The 18333-nt window shown below is 59.8% G+C and overlaps 1 protein-coding gene across 7 annotated transcripts in view; it reads right to left on the reverse strand.

Annotated features, from left to right (window-relative positions):
• Positions 1–18333, reverse strand: part of DNM2 (dynamin 2) — a 79259-nt gene that overhangs the window by 41316 nt on the left and 19610 nt on the right. For all 7 annotated transcript variants that reach the window (XM_046637989.1, XM_046637988.1, XM_046637986.1 and 4 more), the window contains exon 2: positions 11083–11156. In XM_046637989.1, the coding sequence (XP_046493945.1) occupies positions 11083–11156 (74 nt within the window). The remainder of the gene's footprint in view (positions 1–11082; positions 11157–18333) is intronic.

The following is an 18333-nucleotide window of genomic DNA, read 5'->3' on the forward strand; positions in this document are numbered from 1 at the left end:
CAAGCCGCTGTCCCAGGGGGATCCTGAGCCGCCAGCGATCTCCAGCTCGGCGACATCCCCGGGGGCGGGTCCCGGGGACACATTCACCATGTTCCCTAAGGCGCCTGCACAGGGTGGGGAATGGGGCCACTGCTGGCCTCACCCAAGCCTGTCTCACTGTCCCTCCTCCCCTCCTGGATACTCAAGGGGCCCCCCCATCTAGACACGAGCCCCTCAGGAGAAATGCTTTCTGGGCAGGGCCCGAGTGGATGTACGAGGCCTCTTCATGCCTCCTGAGCCCAAGGTGTCTGAAAGGCGTATTGATGCTGAGATGAAAAGCATCAAAAAAGTAACTAATGTGGAGCCAGCCCAGTGGCTGAGTGGTTAAGTTCACGCACTCCACTTCAGCAGCCTGGGTTTCGTGGGTTCGGATCCTGGGCACAGACCTATACACCGCTCATCAAGCCACGCTGTGGTGCATCCCATGTAAAATAGAGGAAGACTGGCACAGATGGTAGCTCAGTGACAATCTCCCTCAAGCAAAAAGAAGACTGGCAACAGATTATCAGCTCAGGGCCAATCTTCCTCACAAAAAAAAAAAAAAAAAAAAAAGGAACTAATGAGGTGGTGCTGGCCCTATCATCGGGCTGGAGAAATTCCAAGCACAGATATGGGATAAGGCAAGAATAGGAAATGTCCATTGTAGGACGTAGGTGCTGAGCTGGCGTTCGCTGTACAATTCCTCAACTCTTCCCCTAGGTTTGAATTCTCACAGTAAATGTTGAGGAAGGGGGACCTTCTAGGCTCAGAGATCAGGGCTCCTGAAGGACGCTAAAAAGAAGAGGGAAGTAAGTCACGCTGGCAAACAGCCCAAAGAACCAGACCAGCACAGAGATGCAAAGATGGGCACGGCCGCGCTGTTTCTGCGAGTTAAAAACTGGAAATCGCCTCGATGGCCAGCAGGAGGAGACCTGGCTCCTTGAACGACAGCACGGACACACCATCAGCTGCCACCAGAGAAAGGGAGGAGATGGAGGCCCGTGACACAGAAAACCCAGCAGGTCTAGACTCTCCCCAGACGAGTAACGAGACAGAAAGAAATGTGGGCAAGGCGGCTCGCCACCCCATGGCTGTCGTCCGACAGACTGCGCTGACCTTCAGCCCTGGCTCACTGTGGCTCGGCCCTGCACATGGCCTGTCTGCTCCTCACAAGTGAGCGCCCAGGCGGGCAGGCGCCTCCGTGATGCCTGTATCACAGACAGGAAACTGAGGCCCGAGCTCAGCGGCGGACCTGCCATTCGGAGCTGAGATCCTTTGTCCCCAGGTGGTGAGTCCCACGGGCTTTGTGAGGCCACCAGCAGTCCTTTAGCCTCTCGGAGCCTCTGCTGTGGGGGTCGGGGGCTTCGTGGGCTCAGACCACTGAGGACCTCGTCCAGCAGGAGGCCCGGCTGCTTAGGAGCAGGGGCAACAGGGACGCGGCTGGCAGATCCAGGCTCAGCCACCCCACCCCCATCGGCTGACCCCGTTCCCAAGGACAGTCACGCTCCAGCCCTTCACAGGGACAAGAGGAAACACTCGGCTGCTCTTCCTGCAGCAGCCACCAAAAATGGAACAGTCCTCCACCCGCCGCAGCAAACCTCAGCTCTCTTCCGGCTCAGCACCCGGGCTCAGCGCCCACGAGAGACCACCGCCCTTCCAGGAGAGCAGGGGCTCTGCGACGGGAAGGCGCTGGGGGCCGCGGCATGGGACCTCTGCACCCCCAGGCCTGGTGCCCAGAAGGCCTGGCCCCACTGCCTCTTCCAGGAAGCCTTCCCTGACTCCATGCCACCCGGCACCCATCCTGCATCTTAGGCCTCCTCACCCATCAGACCCAGGCCACCCTGGATCACGTCTATGGGACCAGGCCCTGCCGGCTGTGGCCCCCAGAGCCCAGTGTGCACCGGCAGCCTGCGTCTGTGTGGGGGAAGGACATACAGGAGACAGTGTGAGAAACCGCAGCTTCTTCCCCAGCAGGTCAGTGCACAGCACAAACCACATCCTCTGTGCCAGACAGGAGGGTTCAGGAGCCAGCCAGACCCACCCCTCACCTCCTGCCTTCTCTGCTGGGCTCCTTGTCACGTGTGCTAGACTCCAGGGTTATTGCAAAGTGAAAAAGTGTCCACCAAGCCTGTTTTCCCCCAGTACCGACCCTCTTAAAGCCAGGCCTCCGTCCTCCTCTCCTCAGAATCCTCCATGGCTCCCACCTGACCCAAGAAGAAGCCAAAGGCCTCACCCCAGGCCCCAGGGCCTTACAGAATTCTCTTCCCCAACTTCTGACTGCACTCACTGCCCTCCAGCCACGCTGGCTTCTCTGCTCGTACTCCAGGCTCACTCCTGCCTCGGCCTTTGCACTAGCTCCTCCCGCTGCCTGCAGATGCCACCATGGCTCTCTCCCTCGCTTCCTTCAGGCATCACCTTCTCTGGGAGGCCTGTCCTGATCCCCACCTGAGATGACAAACCTCCCTTTCCTTATCATCCTTGTCATCCTCAAGCACACTAAGATCATTTACCTTGTCACCCTGTGTCTTTTCTCTGGTTCCCCGCTAGAAGGTCAACCCCACACGGCAGGGAGCCAAATCCATGTTGTTCACTCTGTGTCCCCAGGGCTCCCTCTGGGTATACAGTAGGTGCTCAATAACTACGTGCACAATTAAATGACTCCACCGGACAGATAATACCAGCCCTGCTTCAGCTTCCATGAGGTGACCCATCTTCAAGGCCACTAAGCTGGATATACGGGAGGCTGGACAGGGAGCGGGTCTGGAGGGGCCACCTGTCCTCCCCTCCCGCCCTCCCTCTTCTCCAAAGCCAGGCTCCTGATCTGATGGCGAAGATGCACACTGCACAAGCGTGTCACAGCAGGTGCCACAGGCACTCAGAAAAGAGCCCAAACACACCAGGAGCCAGGAGGGATCTCCTGGAGGGGCGGCGGCCCAGCTTCAGCCCCAGCCCACCCCAAGATGAGGGAGCTAGGCAAGGTGGGTGGCCAGAGAGCCCTGTCCGTGCCATCTGTCTGAAGTGGCGACCTTTCCCCATGCCCTGAGCATGACCCGGGGGAGTCTACAGGGAAGGAGAGGGGTTGTCCATTGGCCGGGGTCCCCTCTGTGCCTCAGTTTCCCAACGAGAATAAAAACATGAGAAATTGAAGGGAGAGCTCAGTCCGGGGCTCCACAGGCCTGTACATGCTGGAGTACTGGAAATAATTTTTTTTCTTTTTTGTGATGAGGAAGATTGGCCCTGAGATAACATCTGTTTTTTTTTTCTCCCCAAAATCCCAGTACATAGTTGATATTCTAGTTGTCAGTCCTTATAGTTCTTCTGTGTGGGACACCACCACAGCATGGCTTGATGAGCAGTGTGTAGGTCTGTACCCAGGATCCAAAGTAGAAAACCTAGGCCACCACAAGCTTAACCACTTGGCCATGGGGCCAGCCCCAGGAGATAATTTTTTTTAATGATCCACTGTCTCAAAGAATAAGTCAGAGGCCTGAAGGCTGAGCTTGTCACCTGCGACACCTGGAGAGCCCCGTCAGCTGGTCCCCAACAGCTAACACCAAGCCATGGCCTGCTCTGCCATCCAGGTTCCTGTGTGGAACTGCACCCCTCTGTCCCCGGCCCAGCTGCCGTGTCTGCAAACCGTCCCTGCCCCTGGCCCCGGGGCAGCCACACGCACCCCCCGCGCCGCCCTGCCCTCAGAGCCCATGGACTCCCCGGGAGCAGGGGCAGTTGTGTGACCAGGCCCCGGGCTCTGCGGGACCCAGCCCAGAGCCTGGTGCCCAGCAGGAATCGACGACTAAAGTGGGCCCTCGGCCAGCGGTCACGCTGCCAACCCGGGATAGCCAGCACCCTCCCCCACCACAGGCCCCTGCCCGCACCCTACCTGGGGGTCCGTGAAGGCACTTGCAGGGCTGTTTCTAGAAAGAGGTTCTGCCCTCCCTTGAGGACTTGCTCCTCATTCAGGTCTTGGCTCTAAACGTCCCTCCCCGGGGAGGCCCACCTGACGCCCGGGCTCCAGCAGCCCCGGCCCCTCATTTTACGCTCCTCATACTGGCGCACCACGTGCTCAGGTGTCGCCTGCTGACACCGGAGCTGCAAGAGAGCTGACACCCAGTTTTGGGGCCTGGTCCACAGCAGCTGCGCAAAAAACTTAATGACGGGTGACCCACTGCAAAGCATCAGGGGCTGCAGCCTAGAAGGACATCATTCCCCTGACCCCCCAGGTGGGTCCTCACTGTGCTAAACAGCCAACCCCCATCTCGGGCATCCCCTGGACCCTTTGACATGGTGTCCTCAGAACGGAGGCGACAAGTGCAGGCCGCCACCTCCTGGGCGTCGGCGCCCGGGGTACCAGGAAGCAGCCCCATGACAGAGGCCAGGGTGCCCTCAGGCCTGGCTCCCCTCGAGGCCCGTTTTGAAGGAGCTTGCAGAAGGCAGTGTCAGCGCACCCTCCCCAGCCCAGAGTCACAGCAGGTCATGTACCCGCGGCCCCTGCAGTGTTTCCCCAGAATTGTGAAATGCGAGGCTCTACTGGGGCAGCCTACCTTCAGCCCAGCCCTTCGGGCCTGGAAAGGGCAGGTCGGGCACCACAACACGATTCCAGGAGGTAACAAGGAGCAGAGCAGGTGGTGGGAGCGCCTAGCCAAGCCAGCTCGGTTCCAGCCTTTCCCCCCGTGCCTCAGTTTGCCCACAATGAAATGGGACAACACAGAGCCCACGGCAGGAGGATGTGAGAAAGCAAGCAGCTTCCGCAGTGCCGGGCCCACAGGGGACACACAGAGATCATGTGCCCATCTTCGGGGCCCTCGCGGGCTGTCTGGGGTCTCAGGGCTCTTCCCGGAGGCGCTCTGCCCTGACCTGCACGGACACGGCCCACCCCCTGCTCCGCTCTCAACCCACAATGCGCGGCGGGAGGCGGCGTCCGCCTTCCCCAAACCCAATGGTGACAGCTTGCAGTCTGGTTGACGAGACCCAGGAGGCTGGCTGGGGGCTCAAACACACTGGGGGCCACACAGCCGGTCGGATCCAACTGCGAGGGACCCTCCAGAGCCTCCAGCCGCCCAGGCAGCGGCACAGCCCGTGACAGCTCCCCAGTCTGCAGGATCCGCGAGCTCCCTCTGATCTGAGACCAGCTGTGAACATCTCCGATTTCGGGACACGCTGCCACTGGGCGGGTGGGATACTGTGACGGACAGTAAGAAACACACGTTGGTCTTCCCCGCCTCTGGCAGAGAGCTCCTAGGACCCTTGGAATGTGCGAGAAGATCAGAGCGATGAGGGAGTCTTGATATTCAGAACGAGCCCCTTTCCACCACCCCTGAGTTTATGTGAACAAGCTGCCTAGGAAAACGCTTGAGGATGGGGAGGGTTGGACCGTTCAGCCACGCCCCTCGACCCCCGGGGAGGGCACAGGGCTGGAGGTTGAATCCACCACCTATGGGGAAGGATTTGAGCGCCCAAGGATGAAGAAGCCTCCATAAAAAGCCAAGAGGCCGGGCTCAGAGAACCTCGGCCCAAGAGCAGGCGCCGGCGGCGAGCGCGTGCTCAGAGGGCTGGGGGCTCCGCGTGCTCTAGCCCCGGCCTGCGCATCTCTTCCATGCGCCTGCTCCCGAGTCAGGTCCTTTTACAGTAAACTGGGAATCGAGTGAGTGAAATGTTTCTCTGAGTTCTGGGAGCCGCTCCAGCAAAGTAATGGAACCTGAGGACAAGGCTGTGGGAACCTCCGCTCTACAGCCAGCAGGTCGGACGCACAGGTGACAACCTGGACCTGCAGTCCTGTGAATGGGGCCCTCACCCTGTGCCATCTGACAGCAGCTCCCGGCAGGGGGTGTCAGGACTGGCTTAAGTTGCGGGACAGCCAGTCAGCGCCCGCCAAGACCTGGCAAACAACTTAGTGCTGCCGGAAAAACACGCGTGGAGAAGGCGCCAGCCCCCAGCTCGGTGCACACCGGGACCTCTGCAGAGTCTATGGGCTTTGCAGAAAGGGCCCTGCCAGGGCCAGGCTCACGGGGAAGGTGCTGGACAAAGAGCCGCTGATACTCCCGCCCACAGGCGAGGACGGCGCAGCAGCAGCCCCGAGGGCAGCCCCAGTACCTGGCCAATTTGGATGAAGCACCTATGGGAGCCAGGCCCTGTGCTGGGGATAGGGGAGAGTGGTGGGTGGACAACACGCCCCTGCCTCCCTGCCCCCGTGGCACGGAGGTTCACGCAGCGGGAGAGAGACCATTAGGAGAGTATAAGACGGGGCGGCCCTGTGGCCAAGTGGTTAAAGTTCAGTGCGCTCCATTTTGGCACCCTGGGTTCGCAGGTGTGGATCCCAGGCATGGACCCGCTCCACTCATCCACCATGCAGTGGAGGTGACCCACATACAAAGTAGAGGAAGACTGGCATAGATGTTAGCTCAGGGCTAATCTTCCTCACCAAAAAAAAAGAAAGAAAGAAAGTATAAGAACAGGACGGTGTCCTGTTAGGAGGAACCAAGGCAGCAGTGACTGGGGGTGGGGGGTGGGGCTCGCCCAGGGGAGGAGGAGGAGGGGAAGGAGGATGAGGGGGAGGAGGAGGATGGGGCAGGTGTTCTGGGCCAGGAGCACAGTGAGGGCAAAGGCCTGGAGGCAGGAACAGATGAGCTGGTCTTGAGGATGAGGAGAGAGACTGGCTGCAGCCGGGAACCAGGAGGAGGTGAGGTCCCAGGTGCCAGCAAGGCACTGTGTGGGCCTCAAAGCCACGAGAAGGAGGCTGGGAACCAAGTCCTGACATCCCCTCTCTGGCTGCTGTGAACACCGGCCGAGGTCAAGGTCAGGAGGGGAGGCCCCGGTCATCCACATTCCACACACGAATGGTCCCCAGCACCAGGATTACCAGGCCCAGGGTGGGGGTGGGGGGCTCCCAAGGAGGAGCAGGGTTCACTCCTGAGCCACCAAACTTCCTGGTGGCTGCAATCTGAGGTAACTTTTAAACTAAGCCAATTAAAAGTACTGGCTGGGGCCAGCCTGATGGCACAGCAGTTAAGTTTGCACGTTCCGCTTCGGCAGCCCAGGGTTCACCAGTTCAGACCCCAGGTGCGGACATGGCACCGCTTGGCAAGCCATGTTGTGGCAGGCGTCCCACATAGAAAGTAGAGGAAGATGGGCAGGGATGTTAGCTAAGGGCCAGTCTTCCTCAGCAAAAAGAGGAGGATTGGCAGCAGACGTTAGCTCAGGGCTAATCTTCCTCGAAAAAAAAAAGGAAAAGGGGTCGGCCCGGTGGCCAAGTGGTTAAGTTCGCGAACTCTGCTTTGGCGGCCCAGGGTTTCGTCAGTTCGGATCCTGGGCACAGACATGGTACCGCTCGTCAGGCCATGTTGAGGCAGCGTCCCACATGCCACAACTAGAAGGACCCACAACTAAAATATGCAACTATGTACCTGGGAGCTTTGGGAGAAAAAGGAAAAATAAAATCTTTAAAAAAAAAGGAATGGCTCCCTGAGACCTGTCTGGACGAGGAGAAGCCGGCCCATGGGGCCTCTCCTGCCAGAGAGGAGGACCAAGGCCCAGCCTCCCAGCTGTGTCGTGGAACTCTGGACCCCACAGGAGGGGGCAGCCATGCCACACCACATGGGGTGCTGTGGCCATGAGGGGGGGCACCACCATCACCCCATTTCACAGATGAGGAAACTGAGGCAGAGAGAGGGAAGCTCCTTGCCCGAGGCCCTGGATGGCGAGGGGTGGCAGCCTGGCTCTGGAGCCCCGTCCCTGAGAGCCAGCTGGACGAAGGCTCATCTCAAAGAGCAACACAGCTCCACGTCACCCCCAGAGGGCTCGTGAGCGCCAACCAGCACCGCGTCCCCGACAGCGTTCAGCATCCCCCTCCTGTTAGTGAGGCGTCTCCCCATCCCCCGCCCCATCTCCCCAGCTGTTCAAGGCCTCTGTGATCCGTGCCCAAACTCCGCACCTCGGGGTTACTCTAGACCGCCCTTACCCCGCTGGCACCACCCTGGGCCAGGCCCACCACTGCTCCCTGGTCTGCCCACGAGTCCCCCTGTCCCTGCCTGTCCTCCACCCGCAGGCGGTGGGCTGAGCCGGCTCTCCCCACCCCACACGTCTGAATCCCGCAGCACGGTCTGCCAGGCCGTGCCACCGCCTCCTGCCGCCCGGCCTCCCTCCTCCCCAGTCTCCCTCACAGCCTCAGACACTCTACTGCCCCTGCCTAGAACGTTCTCCCTGGGCCCCTGGCCCAAAGTAGATCCAGGCTCCAAGATACTCTCCCCCGGTCCCCTGTGCTTTCCCCTCTCGACCTGACCATAGCGATCCCACATCTGCCACCCCTACCAGGCCAGGGCTCAGGGAGGGCCAGGCCCCTCAGGGTGCTCACACGGCCTTCCTGGCACCCAGCCAAGGCCTGGCACTGGGAATGCCAAGGCCAGGCAGGGGAGGGGGAGTAAGTGAGCTGGGGACACAGCAAGGGCCACTCCCACGTGGGACAACCCAGGCGCCTCTCCCCCACCCCCTCCCCACCCCGAGCCCAACAGGATCCAACTACATCTCTGTCTCCACGGCTGCCACCCTGTCCCCTCCTGCCCCCGGGTCGCCCTGCCCCTGCGCTGGTCCCTGTGATCTCTTCTCCACCAGTGGCCACAGGATCTGGTCAAGTCATACCTGGGCCACACTCCCCAAGAGTGAGTCTAAGGGTGGGATTTCAGATGACCCCCCCGTGCGCCCTGAGGCAAGCGGCTTCAGCTTGGAAGCCTCAGTTCCCTCAAGTAAGTGGGGCGGACAGGAATGAGACTTCCATGTTAGTCCGCGTCAGGCACCGGGCAGAGGTGCCCTCCCAGTTGCTGCCCTCAGTGTGCCCGCAGCACTGTCACTCATCATGTGCTTCTCTTCTCCCCTAGGAGGAATTTCAGTTCCTCCGAGAGGCCGTGCTGGGCATCGCCCCTCGTGTCCTCACACACTGCTCTCTGCTGGGAAGCAGAGTTCCCCTTCCCCGACACAGCCCAGCGCCCGCGGCAGCCCCAGCTCAAACGTCACTTCCTGAGAGAAGGCCCTCGACACCCACCCTCCTGTGTGTCTCCTTCCTGGTCTCACCCCAAGTCTCCGCCTTTAGTCCCCTGGCGCTAATGGGAGCCCAGGAAGGCAGGGGGCAGGTGGTGGTAGCAGCCCTGGCCCAGCCTGTGGCATGCAGTGCTCAGTGGACCACCGCCGGGGGACGGCCACTGTGGAGCTGATGGGAAGGCCCTCCCGCCATGACACGGTCCGTGAGCTTTCAGGGCAGGAAGGCAGCCAACCTGTCTCCCCAGCAAGCTGTCCCCAAACAGGCCAGCAGCAAGCACAAAACTGCAGCCGCAGGGACAGCATCACTCAGCAAGGGCCGCAGGCGTGCCAGCCACCGTTCTACGGGCTGTACGTGGATTGGATAACGAGGTCTTCACAGCCACGGACCAAAGCGGCACTATAATTATCTTCACTGTCCCGACAGGAGACACGGCTGTGTGCGGCGGTCCCTCCCCAGGGGCCAGACAGGCAGAAAGCTGCAGAGCCAGGATTTGAACCCGGGCAGTCTTGGCGCCCAGCCCCCACCCACGGGGGCAGAGGTTTTCCGGGTGTGACCAGAGGCCAGAAACCTGAGCATCGCCTGGGAACTCATTCAAGATGCAGACTCTCAGGCCCCACCCCCCGCCCTCCTGCTGAATGGGAAACAAAGCCAAAGGCCTGGCCCAGCTGATTGGACAGCTGAAACCAGAGAAGGCAGCCCACTGGCTCGCCCGTGGCCAATGACATGGCAGAGCTCAAAAAGAGGAGCTGCTGGGCCAATCGGCTGCCGCGTCGCACTGGAGCCACGCCCCCCGTGGGCTGGGCGGAGTCAAAGATGAACGGGAGAGGGTCAGACCCTGCACTGCTGAGAGCTGGGTCTGAGGCCGACCTCAGATCCCAGATCTGGCGCCGTCAGAAAGGCAGGCAGGCAGGTAACCTGGCTAGGCCTCAGTTTCCCCCTCTGTAAAATGGGAGCGTGTCCGCTGCCTTCGCAGCGTGGGGGTGTTTAACCCGGCCGGGCGGTGAAGCTGACGCACATCAGTGCTGGAGCAACCAGGGCTGAGACTGCAGGTCTGTGGGGAAGCAGGACAGAGACCCGGGGGCTCCGGAGAGAGAGGCCCCGTCCCCGACGGCTCCCCTCTCCCCTTCCAGCCTCAGACCCCAGACGCTCTCCGAAGAGGCCCACGTGGGTTTCCAGCTGGGAGATGTGCCCAGGTCATGTCAGACTTGTGTGGGAAGAACAGAAATAAAGTGAGGCCACCCAGGGGAGGACAGAAAAAGTCCACATGTGGGCCATTCTGTAGTCAATGGGCAGGTCTCTCCCAAAAGTCAATGTCGTGATTTAAAAAGAAATGAAAGCAGGGGACCTGCCTGGTGCCATAATGGTTAAGTTTGCATGCTCTGCTTCGGCAGCCTGGGGTTCACGGGTTTGGATCCCAGGCGTGGATCTACACACCACTCATCAAGCCACACCGTGGTGGCATCCCACATAAAATAGAGGAAGACTGGCACAGACGTTAGCTCAGGGCCAATCTTCCTCACCAAAAAAAAAAAAAAGAAGAAGAAGAAGAAACGAAATGGATGCTGGAAAAGGAGACGCAACAATGGAGCGTAGCATGGGACTGATGAGAGCAGCTGTAAAACCGGCCTGGAAAGCTCTGGAGCACAAGTGGCAGGGCGAATATGGACTGGGCATTAGATAACACACAGGAGTGGGTGCTCTTCCTGGGTGTGGCTCTGTGCATGTAGGAGGGTGTCCTCATTGCAAAGGGAAGCACGCTGAAGCATTTCGGGTTGACGTGTCACAGTGTCTGCCACTGATTTTGAAAGTGTTCAGTAAAAACGTGTGCTCTACGACACAGCAAACACACATGGCACCTGGCGGCCTGGTCATGGTTAAGGATGCTCGGGTGGGCATGGGGGTCACCGGATTGGGCTTCAACCTCCCTGCTCCCGTGGAAACCGTGAATTAAACCCCAGAGCCCAAGACGCGGGTCCCCAGCCCCAGCCCCTGACCTGCGCTCACTTCCCACTGCAGCTCCGAGGCGCCCAGCATACCTGTTTTTGAGTAGATGAGTTGCAGAATGAGAGGCCGCCGGGTGACGATTCCTGAACCTCGGGGAAGGAAGTCCCTGTGGGAGGGGAAAGGGACAGAAATTACTCATGAGGCCAGCCTATGGGGCAGGAAGTGTGACCACATGTGGTGGCGCAACCCCCACTTGCAATTTGGGCCACCTCGGCAAAGACACCGACGCCATCGGGGCACTGGGGACGGCTCCAGCCTTGGAGGGTCCCGAAGCCACGGAGGGGTGGGGGAGGGCCTGGACTGAAGGCTGGTGCCTGTGCTCCGGCCCCAGCACACCCAAAGGGCCCTGTCCTTGACAACTTTTTGTGTCATCTCTCCCAGACCCCAGAGAGATCAGTACATTTGCTACACGTTTTAAAGTAACGTAATGCTATAAAGCAAGCTATAAAGACTAAATAAAAGGGAAGAGGTTGATGGCAAAACAGGACCTGTTTCATGGCCTGAAAAGATAAATCGACAGAGGCAGGAAGTGCATTAACGCTTGCCCTGGGGGTGGGAAAAAGAGAGGACAGAGCTTTCTGGGGCGGTGGAAATAATTCTAAAACTAGAGTGTGGTGATGTTGACTAATTATTTACTATAAGCTTATTACAAACCACTGCATCGGAAATGGGTGCACATCCTGGCATGGAAATGGCCCCTCAATAAAGCTGTTTAATAAAAAATACATGCTGTGTATTTCACTACGGAAACACTCAGGCATGACCCGCCCCGGCTCACCCTGATCCCCTGGACTCGCGCAAAGCGGGAAGACCGGAAGCCACCCCAGACCATTCAGAAAGGAAAGAAGATGAGCAGGGCTCCAGGTGGGCCCCCAAGCAGAAGCAGCATTTTTAGAGACTACTAAAGTCGTGCAAAGGACTCTGCTGTTTCCTGTAAAATGGCAAGCTGCCAGCAAGCACCAGAGCTGGAGTGGATGTGCCCAGAAGGGGGGGGGGGGGGGTGCTGGAGGTCACGGTGAGGCTGGTCATCGTTCTTAGAGCGAGGCCACCAGATAGGGTTTAGGGACAGCCAGATTATGGCCATGTGTGCTTTTAAAGGTGCATCGCCTTAAAAGCCCCCTCTGGGGGCTCCAGAGGTGAAGGTGAGGGTCGAGAGGTGGGCAGGAGGCAACCGCATTGGTCCACACGCACGATGACAGGGGCTGGACCCAGGATGGGGAGGGACATAGAACACAGTGGACACATACTGGACAGAGCCCAGAGCAGTTCGGGAGATGGACAGCCATGACCAGGCACCGGCTAGACAGAGAAGGACCTCGGAGGCCGGGAGGGGCCAGAACAGAGGAAAAAAGGCCCCGTGGACAGGTAGGAATCCTGGAGGGTGAAGCCCGCAGCCCCTGGCGGCACAGCCAGCCCTCCACACTGAAGGTGACACCCGTGACATCAGGGTCCCGAGGACGACTCAGAGCCTGGGGCCACGCCTGCCCTGCACGGAGCATCTCATGCCCACTTCACGCCATGTGACTCCGAGTGGTGTCCCATTCTCCCCTCTGGCGGATAAGGGGACTCAGGTGGAGCTGCTATGTGACGCGGCCGAGGCCACACGCTTGTTCACTCAAGTATTACGCACACCTACTGAGCACACTGGAGATGCTGGGGACCCCAGCGCTGACATCTCATGGAGACCCCGTGAGATGGGGGTGGGGACAAAGAAGACACACTATGAGGTAAGAGGACTTAGGGGCTGGGATGGTCGGGCAGGTCTCTCTGAGAAGGCGAAATGAGGGGCGAGCCACATGTAGGGGTGCAGAGTGGGCAGGCCTGGGAGACAGAAAGGGCCACATGCTGGTCTGCAGACTCCAAAGTCAGCTTTTCACCATGGCCCTCGCCACAGGGGGCACCCGCCGTCTCCAGGAGAGCAACGCCCCTTCGCGGGGACACCAGGCTCTCCCAGGGACACAGTGGGCCTGCTGGGGCTGTTAACCTCTCAAGCATCCATGTGGCCGGGGCCTTGGCTCACAGGCAGGGACCTGAGAGGCAGGCACAGGAGGCACCTTGCCCACCAGAGACGCGGCATCTCAGATGCCATCCGACACAGAACCACCAACAGTAAGGGTGCCGGTGTGCACGTCCTTCACAAGAACACCCCCCCCAGGCCCTGCCTCTTTGACACAGCGGAACGTGTCAGCCACCCAAGAAGACAGAAGCAACGTGTGAATGAACCCTGACCCTGCTGGGCGGGAGGACAGCTGGTTGTCATCGCTGACCTGTGTTCCCCAGCACAGATGGACCCCAGGGTGTCCGTCCGCTCTCGCTCCAGTTGATGGGACATCCCCAGTTTGGGGCCAGTACGAATCCAGCTGCCACCAACATTCTCATAGGAGGCTCTTGGGGACACATGCCCTCGTTTCTCTTGCTGAGTCATACAGACGAACTTGACCAGACAAACTGGTCTTGGCAATAGAAATCAGAGGCATCAGTTCGCTCTGAGGGAAGTGAATAGAAGGGGCAGGAGAGAAGTTTCTGGAAATGATGACAACATCCTCTATCTTGACCTGTGCTGTGTGCGTGCATCTGTCCAACAGCTCAAGGTGTGTACTTAAGATGGGATTGATTTCCTGGATCTAAGTGAAACCTCAGTAAAGGTCCCGGGAGGCCAGGCTCAGGAAGTCTGTGGTCGAAAGGACAGCAAACGCTCCATTGAAACGTGCCCACAGAATTCTCACAATCTTGTTAGTTTCCCAGTCAAAAGGACAGTTCAGATGGAAGGAACTTTAAAGACTAAATAAATAAATTACGGCTCATCCATGCCACTGTGCAGCCCCCCCCAAAAAAGGGAGAAAGACCTTTTGATGTACTGACATGGAACTTCCTTCTGGGTGGACCAAGTGAGGAAAAACAAAGGATGCAGACGAGGTTTTTCTGTGTTTTCTGACTAAAGAAAACGAAAAAGCAACAAAACAGAGCCCAGGGAGGCTGGGGCCTGTTGGGAGGGAGAATGATCGAATGTTCTGGAACATCTCTGAATTCTGCACCAGCCATGTGGATTAGTGACGGCAGAACGTTGTGTGTTTAGAGAGTAGCTAACAGCTGTGGGGTGCTCAGGAGTGCCAGGCAAGGAGCTGAGAACTTTCCATGGATTTCACTCGTTTAACATGACAAGATCCAGCAGACAGGTCTGCGAGCGCCACTTCACGGTTGCAGCGAGGCCCAGAGGTGGGCACCTGCCCAAGGTCACCCGGCGTCCGGGAGTGACAGCAGTGAGGACTCAAAGCCATGGGGTCTGAGCCCCTGACCACAGGTCACCAGCCTCTGGGCCACACGTGTGACTTGGAGCCGCTGGCATCTCCCCTGCCAGGGACAGGCCTTCGGCCACTGGGGTTGGCACGGGCTGTCCTATGACTGCTTTGGGCGTGTCTGGGGGACCAGGCACTGTGAGCACAATGGTGACAAGGGACAATGACAGCCTCAGAAGAGCATGAGGGCCAGCGTGATGCCCGAGAGAACCCGAGAGCGCCAGGCGCACGCAGGGGAGACAGTTTTCCAGGCAGGGACTTGGTGGCGAGCGAAGGAGGAGTGGGGGGTGCAGGCCGGCGGGGGAGGCAGAGCCCGGCGGGAGGAGGCTGAAGGACGAGGCTGGACAGCGTGCACGGCCTTGCACACCAGGCTGGGAGCGCCCGGAGCCCTGAGTCTTGTCCCACTGCGCTTCCAGGAGCTTCCGACTGCTGAGCAGAAAGGGCATCGACACCCACCCTCAGCTCCAACAGCCCCCCAACAGCAGCCCCCAGGACTCTCCCAGGGCTTCCAGGAGGAAGGGCCTGTCCGGCTGTGCCCCGAGGCCATCCGCAGGGCTTCCTGGCACACGGAGCAGGAGCGCTCTTGGGGCCTTCCTGCCTGCCTGGGGGAAGGAAACGGAGTCCCCAGTGGCTCTGCCCAGAACGCTGACTGTCCACGTATCTGGGGGCGACATCAAGCCTCAGTCATCTGCTTCCTCCTCCCTGACCCCACGTGCCACAGGGTCACCAAGTCCTTCCCTGTGACTCAAAGCGCCCACCACTCTCCTCATCTCTCCTTGCCGTTGCTGCAAATGACCACTGTGCACCCAGGGTGGCCTGCGTTCTGGTCCTGGCTTGGCCGCCTCTGTGCTGTGTGACCTTGAGCCGGCTTCCCTGCCTCTCTGGTCTAGGTTTCCTGGTCATGAAGACAGGGTAACTCCACCTACCTCGGAGGGCAACTGGGTGCCAAACACGACAGGCGCCCCATGCCTCGCTGCCCACAGCTCTGGCTCAAATGACCCCTCCCTAGAGAGACTCCGCCCACCCTTATTCACAGCTCCAACCGCCTCCCTCCTGGCCACCTCCATCTTTCTCCAGAGCAGTAACTGTCACTTATCTGTTCCTCCCCCAAAGTCAGCTCCCCAGGATAGGATCTCGGGTCTGTCTTGTTCCCTGGCACACAGTAGGTGTTCAGTGTTAACTGTGATCATTCCAGCCCCTGGCCTCCTTCCCACCCAGCCTGCTCCTGGGTTATCTGTTATTAGCTTTCTTTCCTTTTTTAAAGATTGGCACCTGAGCTAACAACTGTTGCCAATCTTCTTTTTTTTTTTTTTCTGCTTTTTCTCCCCAAATCCCCCCAATACATAGTTGTATATTTTAGTTGTGGATCCTTCTAGCTGTGGCATGTGGGATGCCGCCTCAGCTTGGCCTGATGAGAGGTGCCATGTCCGCGCCCAGGATCCAAACCAGCGAAGCCCTGGGCCGCTGAAGCAGAGTGCGCAAACTCAACCACTCGGCCATGGGGCCGGCCCCTGTTGTTAGCTTTCTAAATCGAAGACCTGAGCCCCAAGCCTTCCTCCCACAGAGTCCACAGGACCAATCCCAGGTCTGACAGGGTCCCCCACCTGCCCATCCCACCCCCCAGCGCCCCCGACCCGGCACCCCAGGCCTCTGGGATCCCTCCTGCACTTCTGGCCTCCAAGACTTTGCAGGAGCTGTCCCCTCTGCCAGGAAACCCTTCCCCGCAGGCCCTGCCCACACTCCGTGGGCAGATGCAATGGACGGCACCCCTCCTTCCCAGATGCACGCCCCTCCCGCTCCCACCAACGTGGCCCCCAGCAGAGGTCTGGTCTGGGGACTTCTGCGAGGACTTCTGCACCCGGCCTGGTCTGCTGCATCTCCAGCTCCTAGAACAGAGCCTGGCATACAGCAAGTGCTCATTAAATGTTTGTGGAATGGCCGGGAGCAACAAGGACTCTGGAGCCAGAAGCCTGGGTTCAAAGCCCAGCTCTGCCTCCATGAGCTGTGTGGCCCTGGGCAGGGCTCTGCCCTCTCTGGGCACTGGCCCGGCCATCTGTGGGATGGGAGGACACCACCCACCCACATGGAGCGCCCGGCTGGCCGTGTAACCGGCAGTCCTTTCAGCCCCTGGCGCCTCAGTTTCCAAGCTCTAAAATGGGCCACCTCCCCCTGGAAGCTGAGGGCGCTGCCGGGGGCAAGGAGAGGCGGGCACGCCAGGAGGCGGCACCACAGGCAGACCGGAAGCCCAGGCTGTTTATTTACTGTCTGTGGACAGAGTACAGGCCCCACCAGGAGCCCTTTGACTGGCTTCCAGCCCCGACTAGGGCGGACGCCTGAGTGCAGGGAACAATGGGGGCCAAAACCCCAGGGGCACGGGTGGGGGGTGGGGGAGGGAAAACAAACAGACAAGGCAGCAGAGGATGAGTCCACTGGAAGGCTGACCCTGAGCTGGTGAGGGCCCAGGCCACCCTGCACCAGGGCAACCTGGTGGCAGGAGGCCCGGCCAGCGCCTTGGGCTGGATCCCTTCCTCGTCACCATATACTCACAGGGTCACTCAGAGCCCCAGTGTGGCTGGGAGGCCTCAGCACAGCGCCAGCCACAAGAGGAGTCCCCAGCAGGAGCCCCAGGCCCCAGGCCCCAGGGCCCGACCATGCCTGGCCCGCTCTCTTGGCTCTGACATGAGCCTATACAGGAAGTGCCAGCCGCCTGCCTGGCCCGGCCCTAACCCCATCTTGGGCAACATCTCGGGAAACTTGAGCGACACCAAAGGCATGACGTAGGGCCGATGCTCCCATTTCACAGACAGGGAGACGAAGGCTCGAAGTTTCAGGACCGCCACAGGCCACTCAGCAAGGAAGGAGCAGGGCTGGGATGGGAACACAGTGGGACACCAACGAGGCAGAGGCCCCAGTCACCCCCACCCACCTGGGGGGCCTCCTTTGTGGTTTTGCTAGAATAGAAGCAGAGCTCATCACGCAGCCTCGACATCCAACCACACACCCCACTGGATCCCGGCCTCATCCCTGCCTTGTCTGCACCCCCTGCTGACACCATCGAACAGTAACCACTGGTCCCCTGGAACCCAGCCCACACTCAGTGTCACCGGGCAGATGCCACTGCATCCTTGTGGCCACTCCAAGGGTCAGCAGAGTGGTTATGCCCCTGATTCGGACCACAGAGCCGGGCTCCTCCCACATCTCATCCCGACCCTGCCCAGCAGCTAGTCCTGCTGGCTCCACCTCCAGATGGAGCCTGAATTGGCCCCTTCCTTGCCACATCCAAGGCCATGAGGCCTGCCCACTGGCGCCTGCCTGGACCAGTGCAGGGAGTCCTCTCAGGCTGCCCACCCTCACCTCCCACCTCTGGTCTCCCCAGGGTGGCCAGAAGGCCCTGCATGGTAACCCCAGTCACCTCTCTACCCTCTCTCTTCCTATTCTCCCTGTCGTTCACGTTTCTGCCACACTGGCCTCCTCCATGTTCCCCAAACACAGCAGGCATAGTCCTGCCTCAGGGCCTTTGCACTGGCTGTGCCCGCAGCCTGGAACCCTCTGCAGCATTCACATGACCAGCTGGCAACTCCCGGCCAAACTGTCTCCTCCCTACGCCCCAACCCCAAGAGGAAGCAGCTCCCTTCTGTCACACACCATCCAGCTCAGTCCTCAATTCTACTCATAACTGGCATCTTCCACTATACTGACTGGTTCACGTGGCTGCAGTGTGCCCCTTCCCGCCCTCCCATCCACACAGAGTGGCAGCCTCATGGGGTCACGGCCCTCTGCCTGGCACGTTCTCGGGGCTCTTCCTAGCTCCCAATACGGAGTCAGGTGACCGAAACTTGCATGATGGAGGCCCAAACGTGCCACTGTACAGGAGAGAAGACTGAGGCAGCCGGGGCGAGACAGGATGGCGCCTGGCCGGCTTGCACAACCCCCTCCTGGGTGCCGCCCCTTCACCAAATTCCCAGCAGGCCCCTCCCTGCGCAGGAA

This window comes from Equus quagga, chromosome 14, assembly GCF_021613505.1.
Source record: "Equus quagga isolate Etosha38 chromosome 14, UCLA_HA_Equagga_1.0, whole genome shotgun sequence".
NCBI lineage: Eukaryota > Metazoa > Chordata > Mammalia > Perissodactyla > Equidae > Equus > Equus quagga.